Below are 24,458 nucleotides of genomic sequence, written 5' to 3'. Positions count from 1 at the left end.
GCCATCACTACTCTGATCAACCATTCCTCCACTCCTAACTTCCTCAATGCCCATGTCAATACTTTGCGTGGTACCCTATCGAATGCTTTCTCCAGATCAACAAACCCAAGAAACAACTTCTTCCTCTTCTCCATGTACTTCTCCTGCAACTGCCTCACAATGAAAAGCGCGTCTGTCGTTCCTCTTCCTGGCATGAATCCAAACTGCATTTCGTCGATCTTCACTTTCTTCCTTATCCTCCTCTCCAACACCCTTTCCAATACCTTCATTCCATGCTCCAATAACTTTATCGCTCGGTACGAGCCACACTCCAGAGGGTCACCTTTCCCCTTGTATAGAGGGACGAGGGTACTCAGTTCCCAATCCACTGGAATGCGGCCTTCTTTCACCACCAGATTACAGATCTCTGTCATTCTCTTCACACCCCAACTTCCTGCTGCCTTCAACATATCTCCCACAACTCCCGTCGGCCCTCCCGCTTTTCTACCCTTCATTGCTTTTATCGCTTCCTCAACTTCCTTCTCAGTTATCTTCTCTGCCGGTCCTAAAACTGGGTTACTCTCTATGTTGCCATCCCATTCATTCTCTGTATTCAACAGCATTTCCATATATATTTTCCATCTTCCTTTAATTCCATCTGGGTCGACAACGATTTGTCCCACTTCATCCTTCAAGCAACTCACCCCCATCACATCACACCTCTCTTTCGCTATCTGCTTTGCAATCCTGAATACTGCTTTCTGACCCTCTTCCGAATCCAAGCGTTCTCCGAACATTTTCCTACATGCCTCCTGCGCCTTTGCTACCTCTTTCTTTGCAGCCTTTCTGGCTGCCTTATAACTTTCATGCTCTGCTGTTTCTGCTCCCGTACCCTTCGCCTTCTGCCACTCCTTGAACTTCTTCCTCTTCTCGTCAATCCTCTTTCCAACTTCATCATCCCACCACCATGTTTCCGAGTGCCTCGGGGGTCCTTTTGTCCATCCACATACCTCACCAACGGCTCCCAACAGACTAGCTTTCATCGACATCCAACCACTTTCAAGCTCAACCACATCATCCCCGACCCTACTCAGCCTCTCTTTTAATGCCTCCCTTACTGTCACCTCTTTCAACCTCCACACCTTCATTCTCGGTTGGTACTTCACCCGCCGAGCTCTCCTCGCACCTTTCACCCTAATGTCGCAGACAACCAAGTGGTGCTGTGAAACACCCTCCTCCCCCGGGATCACCTTTGTGTCCTGGAGGTGCCCCCTATCTCGCCTACGCACCATCAGGTAGTCAACGGTTGTCGTCGACCCACCTGACGTGTATGTAACAAGCTCATTATCCTCTTTCTGGAACTGAGTATTACAAATCAACAAATCAGCTCCATCAGCAAACTCCAAAATCCTTTCACCTTCTCCATTTCTCACACCATATCCGTAACCCCCATGAACTCCGTCAAAACCATCCATACTCCTTCCCACATGTCCATTTAGGTCTCCTCCTACCACAACAACTTCCTCATCTTTCACGTTTTCCATCAGCTTCTCTATCGCACACCAGAACTTGTCCTTTTCTTCATCGCTTCGACCAACCTGCGGAGCATATCCCGAGATGACGTTCACCAAGAGCTTTCCAATCATCATTTTCACCATCATCAACCTATCACTCACTCTCGTCACACTCACCACACTGTCTACAAACTCCTCAGAAAACAGGACACCAACACCAGTCACGCCCTCCAGGCACCCTTGCCACACAAACTTGTATTTCTGTCCCTGCCTACCCTTCACCACTCTCACACCACTTCCCTTCCATCTCGTCTCTTGCACACAACATATGTCCACTCTTCTTCTGACCAATACTTCCACCACTTCTCCTGATCTCCCTGTCATTGTCCCTACATTCCATGTCCCAAACCTCAGAAACCGATCTCCACTTCGGGCTGTACCCTGCCCATATGTAGTTGTAATTGTCATGGTTCTCTTTTTGAGGCAATGTTTTTTATGGCCGGATGCCCTTCCTGACGCCAACCCTCTTAGTCGTCTTTTACGACACGCAGGGATACGGTGTACCTATTCTTATCCAGGGTACACACCGGGAGCTATGTGAAAGGTAATATTAAATTATCCCAGATTAGTGTGTGCGTGCTATTGTAATATTAAATATAAATTTTCCTTAGTAGGTGCAGGGAAGTGTTTTAGGCACCCAAAATTACTAATTTATGCCAAGCAATGCCAGGTAATCCTGCTAGTAAATAATAAAACAATGAAAAATCACACATAGAGCAACACTTGGCAAAAGAGAACACAGTAGAATGGCACTCAGTAGAACATCCTTTCGACCTCAAAACGAATTGGTGGTTGAATTCAGTGACCTGATATGCAAATAGTCTTCAAATTTTAAGTTAATCGGATGAAAATTGACATTTTAGAAATTTGGCCTATGGTTGACCTTTTGGCCTATGTTGACCTCAAATATAATCGGTGGTTGAATTCAGTAAGGTGATATGAAAATCCTATTCAAAGGCAAGCCAATCAGATGAAAATTGAGGATTTTAGAAATTTGAAACGGTTATTGACATTTGGCCTATGTTGACCATTTGGCCAATGTTGATCTCAAAAGTAGATGGTGATTGAATTCAGTTCACTGATATAAAAATCCTATTCAAATTTCAAGCCAATCAGATGAAAATTGAGGACTTTAGAAATTTGAAAAGGTTGTTGAACTTCAGCCTATGTTGACCTTTTGGGCTATGTTGACCTTTTGGCATATGTTGACCTTTTGGCATATGTTGACCTTTTGGCATATGTTGACCTTTTGGAATATGTTGATCCCAAAAATAGTTGGTGGTTGAATTCAGTTAGCTGATATGAAAATCCTATTCAAATTTCAAGCCAATCAGAGGAAAAGAGGATTTTAGAAATTTGAAAAGGTTGTTGACCTTTGGCCATGTTGATCTTTTGGCCTCTGATGGCCTTAAAAATAGTTGGTGGTTGAATTCAGTTAGCTAATAAGAAAATACGATTCAAATTTCAAGTAAATCGGATGAAAATTGAGGATTTTAGCAATTTGAAAAGGTTATTGACCTTTGGCCTATGTTGACCTTTTGGCCTAAGTTGATCTCAAAAATAGTTGGTGGTTGAACTCATTTAGCTTAAATGAAAATCCGATTCAAATTTCAAGTCAATCAGATGAAAATTGAGGACTTTAGAAATTTGAAACGGTTGTTGACCTTAGGCCTATGTTGAAGTCAAAGATAGATGGTGGTTGAATCCGGTTAGCTACCATTTGGTAAAGTTTCGTGAAGATCGGTTTTGAAATTGTGACCTATAGGCAAGTATATGTGAGCAAACACACACACACACACACACACACACACACACACACACACACACACACACACACACACACACACACACACACACACACACACACACACACACACACACACCAGAGTGATCAACATACTTGTCCAAAAAATTTTTTGCCAAGTAATAAAGACCATTTACGTAAATCCTCGCAATGACCACACTTAAATCATAGCTGAGTCTTGGGATGGTAAAATAAAATTAAAACACTAGGATTTTAATAACATAATTTTCCACAACTTATATTACATTAATATGGAAAAGGCCATGCAGCTTGCAGCATCTATACTACCAAGATGTCAGAAAGTTTGATGTATGAACAACAACAACAAGCATCGAAGATTGAGGTGGATGCTATGCTGTACAGATCAAGGTCAGTATGAGATTAGGAGAACAAAAAATCAGAAGCATAACAACAAAACACATCACGACAGGCAAAGACTTCCAATAAAAAAGAAAGAATACAGTATTCGACATTTCAACCTAGTTTCAGAAGTGAAATATGAACACTCAAAAATGATAAAGCTTTGCACATTCCTCATAATTGGAATCTCCAAAGCAACATTTCTATTTTGGGATGGTGTCGAGACCCTGGAGAAGCAAAAAGACAGAACGGGTCATGATGTAATAGAACCGGAAAGAGCAGTAAAAAGAGGCTGATGGGAAAGGTACACACCAACAGCAGGGGTAAGAGCCAAAACAGAGAAAGACCTGGAGAAATAAATAAGGATGAGGAATCTCCCGCGATGAAGCTAACTCTGAGGGCCTTTCATTCACTCACCGCAGGCAGGTTGGTGGTCTTTCTGTCTTCTACCGACTCCTCTCCAGCCTTGCTCCCCCAGCTCTGTCTGTGCTCTGTCCCCCAAATATTCCTGCAGGTCGCACAAGATCTGCCTGCAACCCTCTTCTGGTGAAACTGCCAAAATCAAGACTCTCTGCTCACCTTCACTCCTTCATTCCTCTTTTCTCCCGCCTCTGGAACAAACTCCCTCACTCTCTTCAATCCCACTCGTCCCTCCATGTCTTTAAAACAGCTGTTCACCACCATCTCTTATCTTCCCCCATCCAAAACCTTGATCTTTTCTACCCCTGTTAATTCACCCCAGATCCACTTTTCTGAAATACCGACTTCTTTCCTGGAAGTCCGAGCTGTGTCCATGTGTTTTTTTACCTCTCCCAACCCCAACCCCCCTTCCCGTGCCTCCTCCCCCCAAGCCCTCTCCCTCCCTCAGATCTCCCGATGTCCCTGCTCTCAAATGTTGTACTTGTGTGTTTCCCACTCTCTCCCCATCTTGTCTCCCGCTCCCTTTATCATATGTTTTATATGTCGGTTTGTTTTTTTGTCATTAATGTTAGCTCTTACACGAGCCTCGATCTTGTATCCAAATAAAATTAAAAAAAATAAAAAATAAAAAAGGATGTTGGGAAAAATGAATGCAAGGAGAGGACACAGATGGTGAACATCTATCTATAATTCCAGCAATGTGTGTGTGTGTGTGTGTGTGTGTGTGTGTGTGTGTGTGTGTGTGTGTGTGTGTGTGTGTGTGTGTGTGTGTGTGTGTGTGTGTGTCTGTGTGTGTGTTTGTCTGTGACCGCTGTTTCTCGACAACCACGGGTCCGATATACTTTAAACTTGCCAGGTATATTGCTGGGGACCCGAGGATGTGCCTTTTCAAGGTTTCATATTAATCGGACAAGTACTTACCGAGCTATGGCGATTTCTTTACCAAACACTGCAAGAGTGCAAGCCGTTCGCTTTGGACCAAACCATTGCATGTAAATAGAGGGGGGGGGGTTCTGTGGTCGTTGCGAATGGACCAAACCATTCATGTAAATAGAGGGGGGGGGGGTTCTGTGGTCGTTACTGCCACGTGGTTTCAAAGTTTTTTTTTGTTGTTGTTGTTTGCACGCATGTTTTTTTGCACCCACGTACGGGCACGCCCTAGGATGTTTACACACACACACCCCTACACAAATTTTTTTTTTTTTTTTTTTTTGGCAAGGAACGGGCACCCACGTACGGGCACGTCCTAGCTTATATATAGTACGGGCATGCCCTAGTAATGGAGAAAGCCACTAACTCAGTCACAGAAGTGGAAGGAAAAAACTGGAAACATGGAAAGAGGTAGGCTTGTAGAATGCAAATGGTGGGAGAAAAGATGATGGCTGTGGGTAGGGAGGTGATCCGAAATGGTGTTGACAGCTGTTGTGAAGCTCTGGAGGGAAGGATGAGATTGAACATACTGAGGAAGTTGGTTCAACAGTTGGGAAAAAGAGGAACTTTCATTCTCTAGAATGAGTGGAGGTGAGCAGTGTGGTATTGGGAGTTACATGAATATTAATGAATGCATGATGACCCAGAATGGATGAGGCGTAACCGGTAGTGACGCGTACAAGCTGTGGTGAGGAGTGGGGAAGGAGACACCATTAAATGCTTGATCTGAAGAACCTGCGTGTGGGCTGTCATTGCTATACAACATATTGGCGACGAGGATGGGATACCTTGCTCTTGCACCACCCTGCTGCATTCCTACCGAGTCCGGTGAGCCTTCGATACCTTTTACCTCATGGATGCGCATGTTCGAGAACTTCATGCTGGCAGTAAATGACGACGCACTTTCTGATGTGAGGAAGCGCGCATTGCTTATACACTGCCTAGGAGCTGAAGGGCAACATTTATTCTATACTCTACCAGTTGCTGAGGACACGTACTCTGCTGCTCTCACCACATTAACAGCCTTTTCATGCCAAAAGTGAACATTGTTTTCAAACGATACAAGTTTCGTCAGCGAGTGCAAAGACCACACACAGCTAATCAATCTAATCTACTGCTCAGTTTGTTGCTGCTGTACATAAGATTGTGGTTAATTGCGAGTTTAGAGATCTCTCTGATGAAATGATATGAGATCAGCTCGTGGAAAAAACCCTTACATACGTAAACCTTACATACACTCGCATACGTGAACGGTTGCTTTTGAAACCGGAGTTTACACTGCAGAAAGCCCATGTAATGGCGGGACAAATCAAATCAGCCATGGCGGAAACGAAAGCAATTACATATGGCACACCTACATCCTTTCAGGATGTAAATACAATACCAGCACGTACCAGAGCGGAGCAATAAAGACACGACCCCATACACAGGGACACACCAAATGAACCTGCAAAGCCAAATTTTTCACAGGCTCAACAGGTACGTCAAGAGAGCTGTTATTAGTCCCCTACCGATGTACACCGGAGGGGACTATAGGTTTGCACGCCATCCCTCCGTCCGTCAGTCCGTCAGTCAGTCAGTCAGTCAGTCAGTCAGTCAGTCAGTCAGTCAGTCCGTCAGTCCGTCACGCAAAGAACAGTTTTCCGGACTTTCTTTCTAAATGCTTAATGCTAATGATTTCAAACTTGGCAAATGGTTTCCTCATGATAAGTTACAGGTCAAGTTCGAACTTCACGACGTTTCGATCATTTTTGACAAAGTTATGGCACTTTGAACTTTGATAATTCTGATGATCCTTAACTCAGTGCCATTTTAAGTTTTAATTTCCTTTAAAAAAGATTTTCTCTGCAATAATAGGACCGATTGAGATAAAATTTTCGCCATATGATGGACTCGGTCTGTAGAATATTTTAATGGTAATTATGACGTCACAGGTCACGTGGTTCAACCGCCATATTGTTTTTCGTGAAAACACGAAAACCCCTTTTTCTCTGCAACGGCTGAAGAGATCGAGGCCAAACTTTGCAGGCAGAATCGCATACCCATGACGAACAAAAAAGTAAGCGAGCATGACGTCATGCGTCACATGGTTTCAGAGTTATGACGTTTTTAAGCATGAACCTTTAAAACCGAGCCCCTCCCTCATTTTTGATCCAATCGAGGGGAAACTTCACAAATCTGTTCAGCATGTCAGTCTACTAAAATGTCCTTTTGGAATTTGCGATGGGGCACGTGGTTTGGCAGATATCGTTAATTAAACGGAAAAAAAAAATGGATATCTCTTGAATCGCCAGTACCTCAGACCGTGAGTTTGTAATAATTTATATAATTCACACAGTGCAATACGTGCAGGCCGCTCCACGGAGCGACCTTGCGGGCTTATCAACGAGGCGAGGCGTGACACACGTGTCTCACCATACCTCAGATCAAGTTTGAAAACCATCATCAACCGTGCATACATTTGCATATTCGATCATTTTTGACAAAGTTATGGCACTTTGAACTTTGGTAGGGGACATGGATTGCAGCGCAATACTCAGAATGCTTGTTGTTGTGGATCTGCAATGCACTCAGCCAATTACCCCAAATGCCCTGCAAAAGACGTAAATTGCAGGCAGTGTGGCAAAAGTGGACATTTTGCTAATGTTTGTCGCAGTAAAGACCCCAGTTACTAAGTGCGTGAAGTGACTGTACCAGATGTGACCGTTTTAAGCATAAACACACATGCTGCTGAACAAATTAGAGGGAACCTATTTTGTGATGTTCGTCTTTGCACACCTGATGGACAGGCATGCTCTACTAAATTACTGGTGGACACAGGTTCAGTCGTTAACACTTCCAGAGTCTACCTACCTGGAGCATTTTAAGAATATACTTCTTACAGAACCAAAATTACACTTGGTATCTTACCTGAAAAAATGAATCACTGCGGTTGGTTGTCTTCACGTACAGGTGCGACAACCATGTTTCTGTGCCTGCTGATTTCTTCATTGTGCCTTCTGGAACACCTATACTTGGCATGGACCTTTTCACTGCCCTCAGACTGAATATTGTTGATGGATGTGTTACTCCTGCATCAGTGCTAAGTACCTCTGTTCATCAAACATCGGCTTGTCAGACATCTAATCCTAACTCCATTGGAACTCATCAGACTCCGGCTGAACTTCTACATGGACGTACACTGCAAACCAAGTTACACATTGGGGACCGTCAAATCAGCGTACCTGCTGCAAGACACGAGGATGTGAGATGCTGCGTTCAACAAAAACGAGAGAAGTCTAAACAATACACAGACAAGCGCTGGGGAGCACAACCTTCCACCTTTCAATGTGGTTCTTTCGTGCGAGTTCAGAAACCTGGATTTCACAAGAAAGGACAAAACAAGTTTACCCAAGCCCTCAAGATAATTGAACAGAGTGGACCTGCTACCTACAGACTCTCTGATGGGAAAGTGTGGAATGCAATTCATCCCGCACCTGCAATTCAGACCACAGATGGACTTGCTGTTGAAAGTGTGACAGGTTTTGAGGATTATAGTGCACATAACCGTGTCCAACAAATACCGCCACCGGTTATTACCCCAGGTGTTCGTCATGGGACCAGACATCGTCGAGCCCCTGAATGGACCAAGGACTTTGGCATGTGACATGTTTACCTTCAATTACATGCTTACTATGTTTTTTTGGTTTTTTTCATTACCAGTTGTTATCTTCACGAAAAAAATGAATAATGGGATAGATGGTAGGGTAATTTTGTATTAATTATATTTACCATCAATTACATGCTTACTATGTTTTGTTTTTTTCATTATTAGTTGTTATCTTCATGAAAAAGGAATATGTGGGATTGGGAGTTACATGAATATTAATGAATGCATGATGACCCTGAAAGGATGAGGCGTAACCGGTAGTGACGTGTACAAGCTGTGGTGAGGAGTGGGGAAGGAGACGCTATGAAACGTTTGAGCTGAAGAACCTGCGTGTGGGCTGTCATTGCTATACAACAAGCAGTGAGTCTGAATTTTAGGAGTTTCACAAGAAGGGGATGCTGTCAAACTGAGTGAACCCTGCAAAAATCCAGGGGGTTAAAAAGAGGATGGAAATGGGAGAAGAGGAAAGACCAAAAAGGAGGCCGTAGAAGAAACGCACATTCACCTGTCTATGATGTGAAAGAGATAGACCCAGAGACTCAGCATCATCACGGGAGATTCCATTGCTTTTGAAGGACTTGGTTTCCGTGGCGTCAAGCTGAACAAGGCGTGAGACAGGTGCGTCAGCACAGGAGGGCTAGCAGTACTCTATCAAACTGTGGATGAAGGCCTTGTAAGTAGATAACGTTCAGGTGTGCCAAGAAAAGGTCTTGCACAATGGAAGATGCCCAGTTAGCAACTGGCTTTGGAGGCCTAATAGATAAGTGGTTTGTCCAAGAAAGATCATGACTGACAATGAAGACCAAAATTTGAGTGACTGAACTTCTTCAAGAGGATTATTAAGAAAGTAAATGGGAGGGTTCGTCAGATGGTCCTTTCGGAAATACAGAGCAAGAGTGTGAGATTTGTCAATCTTGAAAGACATCTTCCGAATGTTTGATCAGCTTGTGAATTTATCAAGGATTGAAGAGAGAAAAGAGGTGGCTGCCTGCCTATCCAAAGGATCAGGGATGTTGTGGAGGACGGTCGAATAAATCAGCAGAGATAAAGAGGATTCTCCAGAGAGTCAGATATAAATGATATGCAACTTTCAAAATGCGGTAATGCACCCCAGAATGCTCAGTGCACATGCGCACAGTGTTCGGGGTACCATAAAGTATATTGTGTGTGCAAGTTAAGGATCGTTACCCAAAATGACTCACAAAGCTTCGAAAAAAAGCCAAAAATACTTGGAAAGGTTCCTGAGAAAAAGGGCTGTGTCTCTACACAATGAAAGAATTGGAAAACTTCCTCAGCTCGCCGACTGGCAGCTGCCCGTACCACAAACTCCTGAGCATGTGGGCCGGTACAAGGCTCGAGTGGACAGCATGTGCTACACAAACCCCTCATGGATCACTACCAGGGGTTGAACTTTGAACCCTGCGGGAGTGCCTCCTGTGAACATGGCAGGCTTGGTGATGTATTTAATGAATTCTGCAAATGGAAAGATGACGCTGTGTGTCATTACCAAGTAACAGTAACCAACACTTTGGCAAAGGACATGTTTATGATGTGAAAATACACAAAGCTTGTGCAGTTATATTTATGTTGGAGCTGGATGTATCAGGTAGACACCGTATCTGGTTTGGGTGCTTCTGAACACCAATGGGAAGGACATATCTGTGGCTTATTCATGCACAGGGTACGTTTGATGTGATTAAATTTACCATTAATAATGTTGGGAGGAGAAGGGGGCAGCTTGGTGGCAGCTATGATGGCTGATATAAATATATGGTGTGTTTGGTTCCGAGGTCACAAAAGAAATTACACTACATTTTTGCCTCTACTGCTAAAAGAAGCATTCCTGTATGTGTTCCACTATTCACTATGTCTGTTCACTTGTTTTAACAGGAAATGATAGGAACTCAACACCTCTCAGTCTCATCCATGGTTATGTCTCGTATTTCCTATATTTCCATGAGTCTGATTCGCATCCAGGAACACAATTATGGTTAACCACCTTGAAATTACCACTCTTTCATTTTAATGATGAGAATTGTGTTTAAAAGACTATTTCACATCGATTTTGTCCTAGTAAAGGCAGTTTATAATGCAAGGTCACTGAAAATGCAGACATAGTGCATGCGCTAAAGGCCTTGTTAGCATACATACATCATTTCAAAAGTTGCGTTTTGATGAACATTAGGAATAGGACTCAGCCCAAAACACTGCCTTGGGGCACACAATCATTGACAGGGAGAGGAGAAGAGAAGATCCTGTTGAGAGCCACGTGTTGGCTCCGAGAGTAGGGGAAATCAGGAAGCCATGTGCGGAATTGGCATTGGATGCCAAAAGCAAAGATTTTGGAGGAAAGTTGAGAGAGATGATATGTCGAGAGAGATGGACCTGAGCTCATCTGTGACATTTATCTGACATCGGGCCTCCATTCATTGGTAGGAGAGCAGAAGCAGCATGTACAGTGTAGAGTAACGCGGTCTGAGTCTGTAGGATTTGACGGAGAAAAGGAAGGATTTGACAGAGAAAAGGAAGGATTTGACGGAGAAAAGGAAGGATTTGACGGAGAAAAGGAAGGATTCGATGACAACTGTGTTGATGGATTCCATGACCTTGCTGATGATTGGAAGTAAACTATTGGCCTGTAGTTCAAGGGATCGGTTTTTGCACCTTTTTGTGTAATGCAGTGATATTGGCTTCCAAGCAGATGTAAGATGACCGAGGGCAAATGGAAGGGTGAACAGAGCAGAAAGAGGATGTACAAGAGCAATAGAGCAGGTTTTTAGGATAGGTGCAATGATACAATCCAGGACAGTTGCAGAATCAGAGTCGATGGTTGGCCAAAAACTTTTCCACCTTCTCAGATGAAAAAGACACGAAGTCCAGGAGCATTGGATGCCACTGGATAGAATGGGTACAGAGCAGGGTGAAAGGCAAGTGATTGGGGATACAAGATTTGGAAGCAAACAGAAATGAGGCATTCAGCCTTCTCACAAGCAGAGATGGGAGAGGGGGAAGATGGGAGGTGGCAAGGTGAGGGGAAGTTATGAGGGTTGGGGTGGGGGAAAGCAGAAATGGGAGACTTGAGGTGGAGGGATGCTGATGAGGGGACACAGAGAAGGGGTGAGGTTTGGAGGACTCAGGTGTGTAGGAGTTGATGAGAGATTGGTACTGACATTGAGGGGTTTGAAGCCGTTAATGGATATTAAGGGGAGTTGACCGTTGTATGCAGACAACCTCTGAAAACTGGAATTATCATGAGTCTCAATTAGATACAAAAAGATAGATATCATGGGAGGGGTGAAATCAATGGTCATTGAAGGCACAGAGGAAAGTTGTGCTGTCAGTATGGTGGGACAGCCATGGATCAACCATTTGTGAATTAAACAGGATTCGGAAGGAAAATTTGGGAATAAGAGGAATAGATCGTGATAAAGAAGAACATGGGGGTGTTCCAGATGGAGAAATAAAGCAAGGGGAACATTTCAAAATGTTATTAAATGCTTTTAAAGTCAGAAGCAAATTAATTAGAGTCAGCGGCACATTCGCACTCCCAATGATGCATATGGATTAATAATTATTAATAATTAATTATTAATAATTATTAATCCATAATAATTATAATTTAATTATAATTTAATTATAATTAAAGGTGCGTTTGTTCAATTGGGAAATATTAAGAAAGGAAGAGATAAAGAATGAATGAAGGAAGGACAATACAGGCAGAATGAGTTCAAGAATGAGCAGGGTGAAAGGACAACATTTAGGATAAAGAAAGCGGAATGAAGCACGTGACATCAAGGATAGTCAGAATTTTCACACCCACTACTTGAGGCCTTGGTGAATCGGCCATACACACAGCCATATAAATTTATCAATACACCACAAGGTACGGCTAAACATGGAAAATTACAAATTCCTGCCACCTTCAGTCGAAGGTCTGCACTGGCCAGCCGGTTCGTGAAACACCGTCCAGAAACGTTCCTTGGCCAACCCCGCAAGAACGTGGGAATAATTGGGACCATTTAAGAAGATGAGAAAAAAAATATTTAACAGACGGCAAAAACCAAGAATGTAAATACACAACTCGATTGATATCAAAACCAAATTCACAAATACATGGGGAAGATACAATTCTTAGAAGTTGATACAAGAGGCAATAATTGCTAAATGTATTAGATCAATCCTTGTGTAAAAACTGCCTCCCCTGCCTTCCAACACGACTCCTTCCAATCCCTGATCTTTCTCAAGAGAGAAAAAAAGTTTATTTATCGAAAAACAATAAAATATATTAAATCAACATTTACATCATTGTATGAAAGTCAAATTGCTCTCACTGGTCTCGTTTCTCCAAGCAAGCTCACCCCTTGCCAGCCGCATGGCAACAGATGCTCTGCTGATACCGCGTGTGTTATCAACCTAATCTGGCAGTGGAATGGGTTAGCATCCTCAGCCCTGCTTTGGGCAAAACGAAACGCACCTTCACCTAATCCAGTTCCATGCTCATTTTTCTTTTTATCCGAAGGTCTAGGTTTGGGCTGACAGGATGGCTAAGAGGTAAGCACACTCGTCTCGAAGCTGTCTAGCCAGGGCTTGAATCCCGACCCAGCTATAAACTGTCAGTTCGGTGTTTCACAGGCAGGGCGATTCCATCAATGTGTGTGCCGTCCCTCGGTTGGACGTTAAACTGGGAATCCTGTCTGCCAGCATGGGTTGGTGAATGTTAAAGATCCCATGGTGTCCTTCGCAAAGAGTAGGTGAGTATAGCTGGCACCATGGACAAATTACAAATTCCTGCCCTAACGAGGCGAACGTCAGGACTGGCCAGGCCGGTTTGTGAAAGACTTGGGTAAAGCTTCCCCCGGCCGACCCCACAAGGTGGGATAATAGTAGCTGTTAAAGAGCAACAAAGGTCTAGGTTCATGGAGCAGCTGAAAGACAAAAGGGAGCAGGTTCACAAACTACCGGAGGGGATGGTGGAGGGAGGTGGATGCACATATACTACAGATTGTCTCAAAAGTCTGGACCCATAAGAAAAGACATTTTACTTTTAAAGTTAAATCAACTCATTTTCAACGCTGGTTCGTTAATATTACAGGTAAATAAAATACCCTCATGACTCATTATACCAAGAAAGAGAAGGTTGAACCTGTGTTGCTACATGTTTCTGCTAAAAGCCAGATGGAGTCAGGTCAGTTATTCCATGAAAAACATCCCGATAAGCCAAAGAAACCAAAACGCCCTGATAAAACAAAGACACCAAAACTGGTCATCCTCGCTCCTCTAATGCTGAATCCAATTCTGAAAATGTTATTGTAGTGGTTACAATAAGCCAAAAAAAATTTGAAATAAAATTAGTCAAGAAGAGGGACTTAGTCGGTCTTCCGTTGCAAGAACTTTTTAAAGGCAAACAAATACCACTCACATAAAGTTACCTTTGTTCATGGAGATGATGCTGACCGACGTACGGAATTTTGTGAGTGGGTTATGCATATATTTTATGGGGAACCAACGTTATTATCTGACGTCATAAAGTTACCTTTGTTCATGGAGATGATGCTGACCGACGTACGGAATTTTGTGAGTGGGTAATGCATAGATTTTATGGGGAACCAACGTTATTATCTGACGTCATCATCAATGATGAAGCCTCGGTCCATTTGACCATGACAGTCAACCGTCATAATTGGTGATATTGGAGCGATGAGAATCCTAATTGGACTGAGGAAGCTCGTGTTTAATATGATCCTAGAATTATGGCGTGGTGTGATATTCTTGGTGATGTTCTGTTAGGCTCATACTTTTATGAACAGAATGTTTCAGGTATTAGCTTCCTCTCAAGCTACCTACCAATGCCTTTAACACGATCAAGAAGAGTGTGCTTTCAACAGGATGGGGGCATCGCAACATTATGCTGCGACTGTCCAAAACTGCTGGATCAAACAATACCTTTGAGGTGGATTGGAGCCATGGCCCGGGGGAATGCCCCCCACATAGTCAAGACCTGACACAACTAGACTTTTTCCTATGGGTACACCTGAAATCCATGGTTTATAGCACGAGACCAAGCAGTATAGCAGAGCTGAAGGAAAACATTAGGAAGGAATGTACTGGCAATAGTCTTTTCTTCTTAAGAAATATCCTAAGGCCCCAAGAAAGCCAGCCACTCCAAAAGGATTCCCCTAGAGACCTCGAATTATATTGATGATGTTGGAGATGTTGAATAGATGAACAATCTTGAATAGATGTTGGAGAGAGGTCTATATTGTGTGAGTCAAGGGCAGGTTGTGATTAGGTAGAGTATGGTGTCGAAGTCAAGGCGACAGCGTGGGCAGAGCCAGTCTTGAGTTGGATAGAGTTTGTATCGATATGTTTTAAGTGCAGGTTGGTAACCAGAATGGAGTCTGCCTCGTGTTACTCTGGAGGGCCGCCGAAGGGTTTGGTTGGATGGATGGATGATGGGGTATGGTTCATTGAGTTTTTTTTATTGTTCTTCTGTTGATGCAAAGCTGAGGTCATGATGGAATTATCTTCGTGACTGTCAATGCGTTTGTCTGTGAACAGGATATTTCAAAAATTTGTGGGCAGATTCGGCGGAAATTCGGTGGACACATTGGGTGTGTGACAAGGACGAAAGTAGTAGATTTTAGTGAAGATCCGGATTCAATAATTTTTTTTATTTCTTAAGTGATTCGTCACCATTGAGAGATAGGCCAAAAACGATAGGTAGCACAATATCTCAAAAGGTTGTGGATGAGTTATGATGAAACTAAGTGGATGAGTTGGTTGGGTGACAGGAACAAACAGACTAGATTTTGGTTCACGTCCAGATCCAGATCCGGCCTAGCAGTGGGATACAAAACGTAAACTGTTTAGCCTGGTGGAGGCATGCGCTCTATTGAGTGCCATTTTAGTTGTAAATTTTTTGTTCAAGATGTATTTGAGGGATGGCACACTCATTGATGCAAAAACCCAGCCTGCCATGCACAAATCCAACATTTTATTGTCTGGTTAGGAATTTAATCCAAACAAGACAGCTTAAAGATGGGTCGCCACGTCTGCGCCATTCTGTCCAAAAGCCATGCCCATGTATGGGTGTGATTTCAACACAACATAAACAGATAACATAATGACATGTGCGTTTGGCTTTTTCTCTATATCACAAATGGGACAAGGAGTTTCCCTGCAGCTTGACCTTATCTCACAAAGGAGAAATCACAACAGTTTAGCTGAAACAGTGTTCTGAATTATCTTACTCAATAACCCCATTGTTGGTTGAGTACATTGTGCAATCGTCTACAACCACCTACTTTCCCAATGGCAGCAAAAAAAAGTGCAGAGAATGTCATTAAAATATGAAACCAAAACTCTATTGAGCTTATAAACAATGCTATGATGAATTGCACTTCTGCAAGCAAGTACAAAAAGATGGGACAGCTCTATTCATGAATCCTTCAGAGAGCAGTTTGTTCTGTGATACAACTTCCTCTGTTAGCAGTGCAACTGAAAAGTTTGTTACATTCAACTCAACTGGGGATTGAGCCCAATACCAGAGAGCACAGAAGTGAGCCACATTACCGACCGACTTATCCTGCTGCCCCTATTTCCCACTTGAATTGATTTATTCCATCGAGTATGGAATCTATAGATACATTAAGCCAGAAAGGCATGATGGCGTTAGTGTGCTGCACAATTATATCCCATAGGTCCATCGTGGGTTGAATATTTTTGGTTACACACTTTAGGGTCACAGCAAAATATCATGGTAGGTCGGATATCAGAAAAAGATTCGGGGAATGGGGGGTTAACGCGAGGCCGATGCATGATGCATACTGAGAGCCAGAACACTCACAGTGAGAGCACCATTTCCTTGAGGTGTTTGCCGCTTGCATCATCCGCGAGCTGCTTTGCACAGCTGTCACTCACTGCATGACACGACAATAAACAGATGCAACATCAAAATTAATAAATAACCAGTATCCCACGTCACAAACGGCATAGTGCCATCAATAAATGCAATAATGTATGATGCCATTTCAAATGACTTTGTCGTGACATTTAGAACATTGCGAATTACATTTGGGATTCATGAAATAAGGTCATGTTAAATGGACACAAACATGAAATTTTTTGAAGAGATATGTTTTAGAGGATGATATCCCTGACCCATTCTTTTTTGGGACAATAATAAACCTGATAATCATGTTTTTAAAACAGACTATTTTCACTTCCGTAATGCAAATGAGCTACTTCCGACATCGGTGTCAAGTGACCACAACAAATCTAAAACATATCTTCAAAAAATTTCATGAATGTGTCCCTTTAAAATATAAATGATCAACATTACATTGCAGATGACTCATTGTTGGATTTTCAAAACTAAACATCTGTGTGTTGTGCCTATGAAAAATCCATGAACAAGAAAGACACGATACTTGCAAAATCCACCCCTCACCACCTCCCCAACCCCCCCCCCCCATCCCACCCAAAAAAGTTGCCATGGATACATCAAATTGTCCATTTCATCAAGATTAAAATTGACGATCTTAATCAAAGCTAGGGTCAATGGGATGAAAAGTGATGATTTTTTCAGATGAAAATTGATATTAGAAATTTGACCTTGAGTTGACCTTTGACCTTTTGACCTCAAAAATATTTGGTTTCCTAATTCAGTGATGCAGTATGTAATTTTCTTCAATCTCCAAGTTAATCAGATGGAAATTGATTTTTCAGATGAAAATTGATGATTTTATAAGTTTGACCTTGAGTTGACCTTTGACCTTTTGACCTCAAAAATAGTTGGTTTCCCCAAGTCAGAGGCACTGTGCAATAGCTGTTTAATTTTCAAGTCAATCAGATTAAAATTGATTGCTCTTCAGATGAAAATTGATATTATAAATTTGACATCGAGTTGACGTTTGACCTTTTGACCTCAAAAAGTTGGTTTCCCAATTTAGTGGCTCAATATGCAAATGATGTTCAATTTACAAGTCAATCGGATGAAAAATGACAATTTTAGAAATGCGACCTCAAGATGATCTTTGACCTCAAAATCAATAGGCTTCTTCCTTATGACCAATTCCACCATTTGGTGAAGTTTCATGACGATCGGTTGAGAATTGCGACCTGCAGGCGATTGACAGACAAACAGACAGACAGACAAACGCACACGACCAACCAATATACTTGAAAAATCTTTGATTTTGCAAGTCATAAGCTCCATAAACATGAATGGCAATAACCTTCCAATAAATAAGGTGGAAACCACCACTTCCCCCTCAGGAAAGAGTTAATCTGTTATCAAAAAGAAAGCTTGTTCTGTAGCCTGAGTAAGCACCTCATAATGTGTGATAAATGGAATCAGGTACAAAATCCTACATTGTAATTCCATTTGTTCATTCTGCTTCTTGGAGAAGACAGAACTTCTTGGAGAGGATTGTTGAGAAAGTAGATGGGAGGGTTGTCCAGTCGATCTTTTCGGAGAGACATAGTAAGAGTGTGAGATTTGTCAGGATTGAAAGACATGTTCCACTTGTTGTTTGACCAGTCTGTGATTTTGTCCAGGTCTTCAGAGAGTGAGGAGGCTGCAGACTGCCGATCTGAGGGAAGAGGAATGGAGCGGCAGAGAGTGGAGTCATCAGCAAAGAGATAGAGGATTTTCCAGAGAGTCGGAGAGATCATTGATAAAGACAAGAAAAAGCACAGGGCCCAGCACACTGCCTTGGGGAACTCCAGCCTTCATGCACTGTTGAAGAGAGCATGTGATTCTAGCGTACGGTGGATTTTGATTTGTCCTGTATGGTACGAGCACAGGCTAGTGTTGCTGCATCCAACTACCCCTCCACTCCAACTCTCCCCCAAGCTCCCAGAAGTGGTGGAACCCAAGACCGTCAGCCGATAGGGTATCTCCCATCAGAAATCTGATGCAGAGGGTCTGTTTTATCTCTCTCAGACGATCAAAATCTCGGTGATGAATGGCACCCAGGTAAGGATCCAGGTGGTCTTTAAATCAGTCAGGCAGTTACGGGGTTACTTTATAGTTTTCGCACGACCTTTATTGTACCATCTTTCCAGCCACTCCGGAGTCTGCGGTATACATCGTGACACCCAGTAGCTGCAGATGATCAATATCAATAGTTCCTCCATCCACAAAATTGAAGAGAATATTAAAGTACTGGGTACCGAGGAATTGAAATTTTTTTTTTTTTTTTTTTTTTTGTATACAAGATCGAGGCTCGTGAAAGAGCGAACATTAATCACACAGAAAGACAAACAGACACACAAAACAAATAACATCGGGAGCGGTAGACAAGATGGGGAGAGAGGGGGAAGGACACAAACACAACATTTGAGAGCAGGAACCGAGAGACATGGAGACATCGAGAGATCTGTGGGAGGGAGAGGGCTTTGGGGGGGAGGCATGGGAAAGGGGGTGGGAGAGGCATAAAACATATGGACACTGCCAGGACTACCAGGAAAGAAGTTGGAATTACAAACAAGGTGGATCTGGAGTGAATTAGTGGGGGTAGAAAAGATCAAGGTTTTGGATGGGGGAAGATAAGAGATGGTGGTGAACAGCTGTTTTAAAGACCTGGAGGGAGGAGTGGGATTGAAGGGAGTGTGGGAGTTTGTTCCAGAGCCGGGAGAAAAGAGGAATGAAGGAGTGAAGGTGAGCAGAGAGCCGAGATTTCGGCAGTTTAACCATCAGAGGGTTGCTGGCAGATCTTGTGCGACCTGTAGGAATATTTGGGGGACAGAGCACAGAGAGAGCTGGGGGAGCAAGGCCGGAGAGGAGTCGGTAGAAGACAGAAAGACCACCTACCTGCCTGCGGTGAGTGAGTGAAAGGCCCTCAGAGATAGCTTCATCGCGGGAGATTCCAATGATTCTGAAAGCTTTGGTTTCAACAGCGTGAAGCCGAGCTAGGTGTGAGGCAGGAGCACCAGCCCATAGGGGAGAACAGTATTCCATTGAGCTGCGGATGAAAGCCTTGTATGTGGAGAGGAGCTCAGGTGTGCCTAGGAAGGACTTTGCACGACGGAGGATGCCCAGTCGGCGACTGGCTTTGCAGGCCAGCTTGGAAATGTGGTTTTCCCAAGAAAGATCATGGCAGATAGTGAGACCCAAAAGCTTGAGCGACAGAACTTCTTGGAGAGGATTGTTGAGAAAGTAGATGGGAGGGTTGTCCAGTCGATCTTTTCGGAGAGACATAGTAAGAGTGTGAGATTTGTCAGGATTGAAAGACATGTTCCACTTGTTGTTTGACCAGTCTGTGATTTTGTCCAGGTCTTCAGAGAGTGAGGAGGCTGCAGACTGCCGATCTGAGGGAAGAGGAATGGAGCGGCAGAGAGTGGAGTCATCAGCAAAGAGATAGAGGATTTTCCAGAGAGTCGGAGAGATCATTGATAAAGACAAGAAAAAGCACAGGGCCCAGCACACTGCCTTGGGGAACTCCAGCCTTCATGCACTGTTGAAGAGAGCATGTGATTCTAGCGTACGGTGGATTTTGATTTTAGAGTGACGATACATTTACTTTCACTATGGGCATCATATTAAAGTGAGAACATTTATCATCAGTGCAAGGTACAATTAGCCACAAATATTTTATCCCTCCGATAAAACACCCACATCCCCATGGATTATTTGACAAGGCCCTATAATGGCATCATCCATTTTCTCCATACTCTGCATGCGAGGACTGAGCGGTGTGAAATAAAATGACGTTGTGATGCGTGATGGAAAACAAAACAGGGCCTCAGCATTTCAAGCCGAAAGTGAAAAATCACAGCTGTGTCTGACTCCATCCAAGGATTGCTGATGAGCAAAGCGAATCTCGTCAGCCCGGCAGTTGGGCTTCTCCGAGTTAGGTGGCGTCGGGAATGAGAGTTGTATTTCTTACAGGAATCCACACTTCGTTAAACATTGGACATGTGCAGCCTGTGAGAGAAGTTTCTTACAAATCGATAGGCGGTAACAATTTACACAATTGATGGCAAAAAGAACCGGTTAAAAGCTCGAAACAAGAACTAACTATGAAAATCATTCTTACGATAAATTTCTGTAATCTATATATAACGGAAAAGGTGTATCTATGTCCAGCAAATAATGGCACCTTTTATGAGGGAATAAATAATCAGTATTTATCAGTGTTGTTTGTGTTTGTAGCCTGGTGTTTGCTTAGCGGTTAGGGCGCAGGCTTGGGATCCTAGGATCCTGAGTTTGAATCCCGGTCGATCGCTGAATTAACACCAGGGGGGTTGACTCAGCCTGTCATCCTTCCGAGGTCGGCAAATTGAGTACCAGCTTGCTGGGATGAATGATCCCGGTGTGTACCCCGATTTAGAATAGGTACACCGTATCCCTGCGCATCGTAAGAGGCGACTAAGGGTTGGCGTCAGGAAGGGCACCCGGCCATAAAAAAAAAATTGCCTCAAACAGGGAACCATGATTGTCGTGGAACCCCCGCTCTAGCGGGGAAAATGGCCTTAAAACGATCATTCATTCAGTGTTGTTTGTGTTCCTATTAGAGCATAATAAAATAAATTGCATACATATTGGTAGTACTGTACCCAGGGTCAGGTCATAGGCACAAAAACGGATTACTGACACCTGCCCTGTCATGTGGCGGAAATATCGCTACCTTTGGTGGTAGCCGGTATTACAAATTATCTTCCTTTATCTTGTGATATGGAGTATGATATGTTGTGATTAATAAAATTTCTTTTAAAATGTATTTATAAAGGTGCAAGACTAAGACTGTTACCGTTTTACCTGATGCACTTGTCGGTGATTCATCAGCTATATCGGAGTATATATCCATACTTAAGATTTCAGTAATCACATGCTAAGTCATTCATATAAATAACAAATAACAGTGCGTCATATGATACTATACCTTGGGACACTCCTGATGCTTCGGGAATTAATTCAGCTTTAATATTAAACATGACACTGGTGTCTGGTAATGTGAGACACCAATTCAAATCGAAGGATTATCATAGTGAGCAAACTCTGGAGCAAAGTTACAAGGATTCCATCATTTGCTCTTTCATCTGCCCACTCAGTCACTGCATCTGCCCACGAGCAGTTCTCAATGTCAAAAGGCCGGCAGGAAAGCCTAAAGGCATGTGCACTCGCTAAAGGTATTGGCTGTCCAGGCTGAGTTTGAATTTTGAATTTTATAGGGTGAACCCTCTCCCTCCCACCTCCTCTCCCCCCACACACCCATAAACCATGATTTTTTTCATGCTGTGAACAAACTTTAGTGCATTACGAATGATGAAGGTTATCGTCAAGTTTCATCAAAATCGTGTGTGTAGTACTATTTTGGGGGATCAAACCTAGAACCACTTCGAACCCATTACGCCCTGATTATTAAATGCCATGAGTGAACTTGAGCTCCAACATACTAAATATAATTTTAGCCAAATTTGGTTACAATCCCATCAGCACATTCGGAGAAGTCGTTGCAAGTGGTTACGTACTGATGGAGTGGCAACGTGCCATCCCATAAGCTCCCCGGAACCACGTTCCAGGCGAGCCAAAAATGGGCATCCCATCTGCTAGCATTGCTTGGTGGACATAGAGGATCCCACAGTGGCCTTTGTGAAGAAGAGCAAAGTGGCCTTTTAGCCATGGTGCCAGCAAGTTATCGCTAGCACAATGGCTAAATTCAAAATTACTGCCTGAACTGCACAAGGTCTGTTGCTCCCACATCACAGACAGGTTGGTGACCTCTGGTTTTTTTTTTTTTACTGCCTATCCTCCAGTCTAACTCACTCTACTCTATCAACTTTCTAACCCTCCCCAGCACATCCACGATATACGCCTTTTGCAATAACCCAATCCTGATTAAATTCCCAAAATACAGGCTTTCCACCAACATCTACTTTTTTGTTCCTCTTTTCTCCCATTTTTGGAATCGTCTTCTGAAGCAGGTTCAATTGCACTTTTCCTTCCAAACCTTCACGCAAGTTGTGCATCACCATCACGTCATCCAATATCCATACTCGCAATCATTTCAACCCCCGAGTTAATATAATCCAACCTAACCCATTTATTTTCAAGTTAATGTCTTCACTCCTTTTTTCTGTCCTTGCCATTTTCCTTGCTTATGGCCAACTCTTTCCACACTGTCAGTAGTTGCCTTTTTACCCTACGTCACCTCAATCTTCCATTATCTAAGATTATGTACAAAACTAGAGCAATGTGACTGTGTCGCCAATATGCCTCCTATTACGCATTACCTCCCCAAACCCCGGTTACGGTGCACCTCAGAGTCTGGAGCGGGAACACGGCAGAAAGATTTGTTATTTTGAGTGTTCTAATAAACCATGGTAAAACCACACCAATGCAATTTTTTTTTTTTTTTTTTTGGATACAGAGTCGAGGCTCGTGAAAGAGCTAACATTTATCAAACAAACAAATCAAACAAACAACCAAACAAAGTATATAAAAAGGGGAGCGGTCGACAAGATGGGGAGAGAAGGGGAGGAAGCACACAAACACAACATTTGAGAGCAGGGACATCAGGATATGCGTGGGAGGGAGAGGGCCTGGGGGGAGGCAGGATTGGCATAAAACGCAAGGACACCAAGGACTTCCAGGAAAGAAGTCGGCACCTCAAAAAAGTGGATTTGGGGTGAAATTAGCGGGGGTAGAAAAGATCAAGGTTTTGGATTGGGGAAGATAAGAGATGGTGGTGAACAGCCGTTTTAAAGACCTGGAGGGAGGAGGGATTGAAGAGAGTGAGGGAGTTTGTTCCAGAGGTGGGAGAAAAGAGGAATGAAGGAGTGAAGGTGAGCAGAGAGTCTTGATTTTGGCAGTTTAACCATAAGAGGGTTGCAGGCAGATCTTGTGCGACCTGTAGGAATATTTGGGGGACAGAGCCCAGAGAGAGCTGGGGGAGCAAGGCCGGAGAGGAGTCGGTAGAAGACGGAAAGACCACCAACCTGCCTGCGGTGTAGAAAAAATTGTAATTGTAGAACAAAACAAGTAATTGTATTAAGAACTCTCACATGCACAATAATAACACTGAAAGAAAGTACAATGAAAATATCACTTGCATCAAATGAACAATACATATGATGGTACCATCATTCCCCATTGCTCTCAAAGCAATGAACTCATGACACGCCAACGTGAGTGGAATGTAACATTCCCCAAAGTCTGTGCACGGATCCCCACACTGGTTGAAGCCATGCAGAACGACGAGAACAGGCAGGTATAGGCACGGCTGCAGACGAGGGTGAGAGGTCGATATGGGAATTGAGCCGATAGGTAAACCAACGGCGCTCCACATGGTGAGGTCGATATGGAAATCCCAATGACAAAACAAGATGCACCAAGCGGACAGCCTCTTCGAGGACAAAATGGCGTATCATCATGTAATGGAGGCGCTTGATTTTTCTCCAACAATAACTCACTCTTGGTAATGAAACCTGAGACACAGGTTTAATTGCAATAGCAATATAGGATGATGTCGCGGGCAATCCCTTTCACGGGAAGCCTCAACTCATTCGCGACCAATATCAAAAAAAGTCTGCTCGCAGCCTCGATGCGATTTACGGCTGTATCTTTCTCCTGGCCATCTCCTACTCCTCCTTCTCCTCCTTCTCCTTCTCCTTCTCCTTCTCTTCCAGTTCCTTTGCAGCGTTTTCATTTTTCCTCCACAAACATTTATTTTTACCTTTTACTAAAGTCCTCTCCATTTCACACAAAAATCTTAACAACAATATTACCTGAAACGAA

At 43.2% G+C, this 24,458-nt stretch overlaps 2 protein-coding genes across 6 annotated transcripts in view; both read right to left on the bottom strand.

Moving 5' to 3' along the window:
• Nucleotides 1-24,458, bottom strand: part of LOC144893653 (uncharacterized) — a 1,023,192-nt gene that overhangs the window by 455,420 nt on the left and 543,314 nt on the right. The gene's annotated exons all lie outside the window — the stretch shown is intronic.
• Nucleotides 1-24,458, bottom strand: part of LOC137435116 (gephyrin) — a 279,017-nt gene that overhangs the window by 186,346 nt on the left and 68,213 nt on the right. For 4 of the 5 annotated variants that reach the window (XM_068128600.2, XM_068128601.2, XM_068128602.2 and 1 more), the window contains exon 2: nt 16,563-16,635. In XM_068128600.2, the coding sequence (XP_067984701.2) occupies nt 16,563-16,635 (73 nt within the window). Of the gene's footprint in view, nt 1-16,562; nt 16,636-24,458 lie in introns of those variants that run through there. The other variant, XM_068128603.2, reaches the window with a different exon arrangement.

The sequence above is a fragment of the Myxine glutinosa genome, chromosome 9 (assembly GCF_964187855.1).
Source record: "Myxine glutinosa chromosome 9, kmMyxGlut1.1, whole genome shotgun sequence".
NCBI lineage: Eukaryota > Metazoa > Chordata > Myxini > Myxiniformes > Myxinidae > Myxine > Myxine glutinosa.
This window is presented reverse-complemented; position numbering and strand designations above follow the sequence as displayed.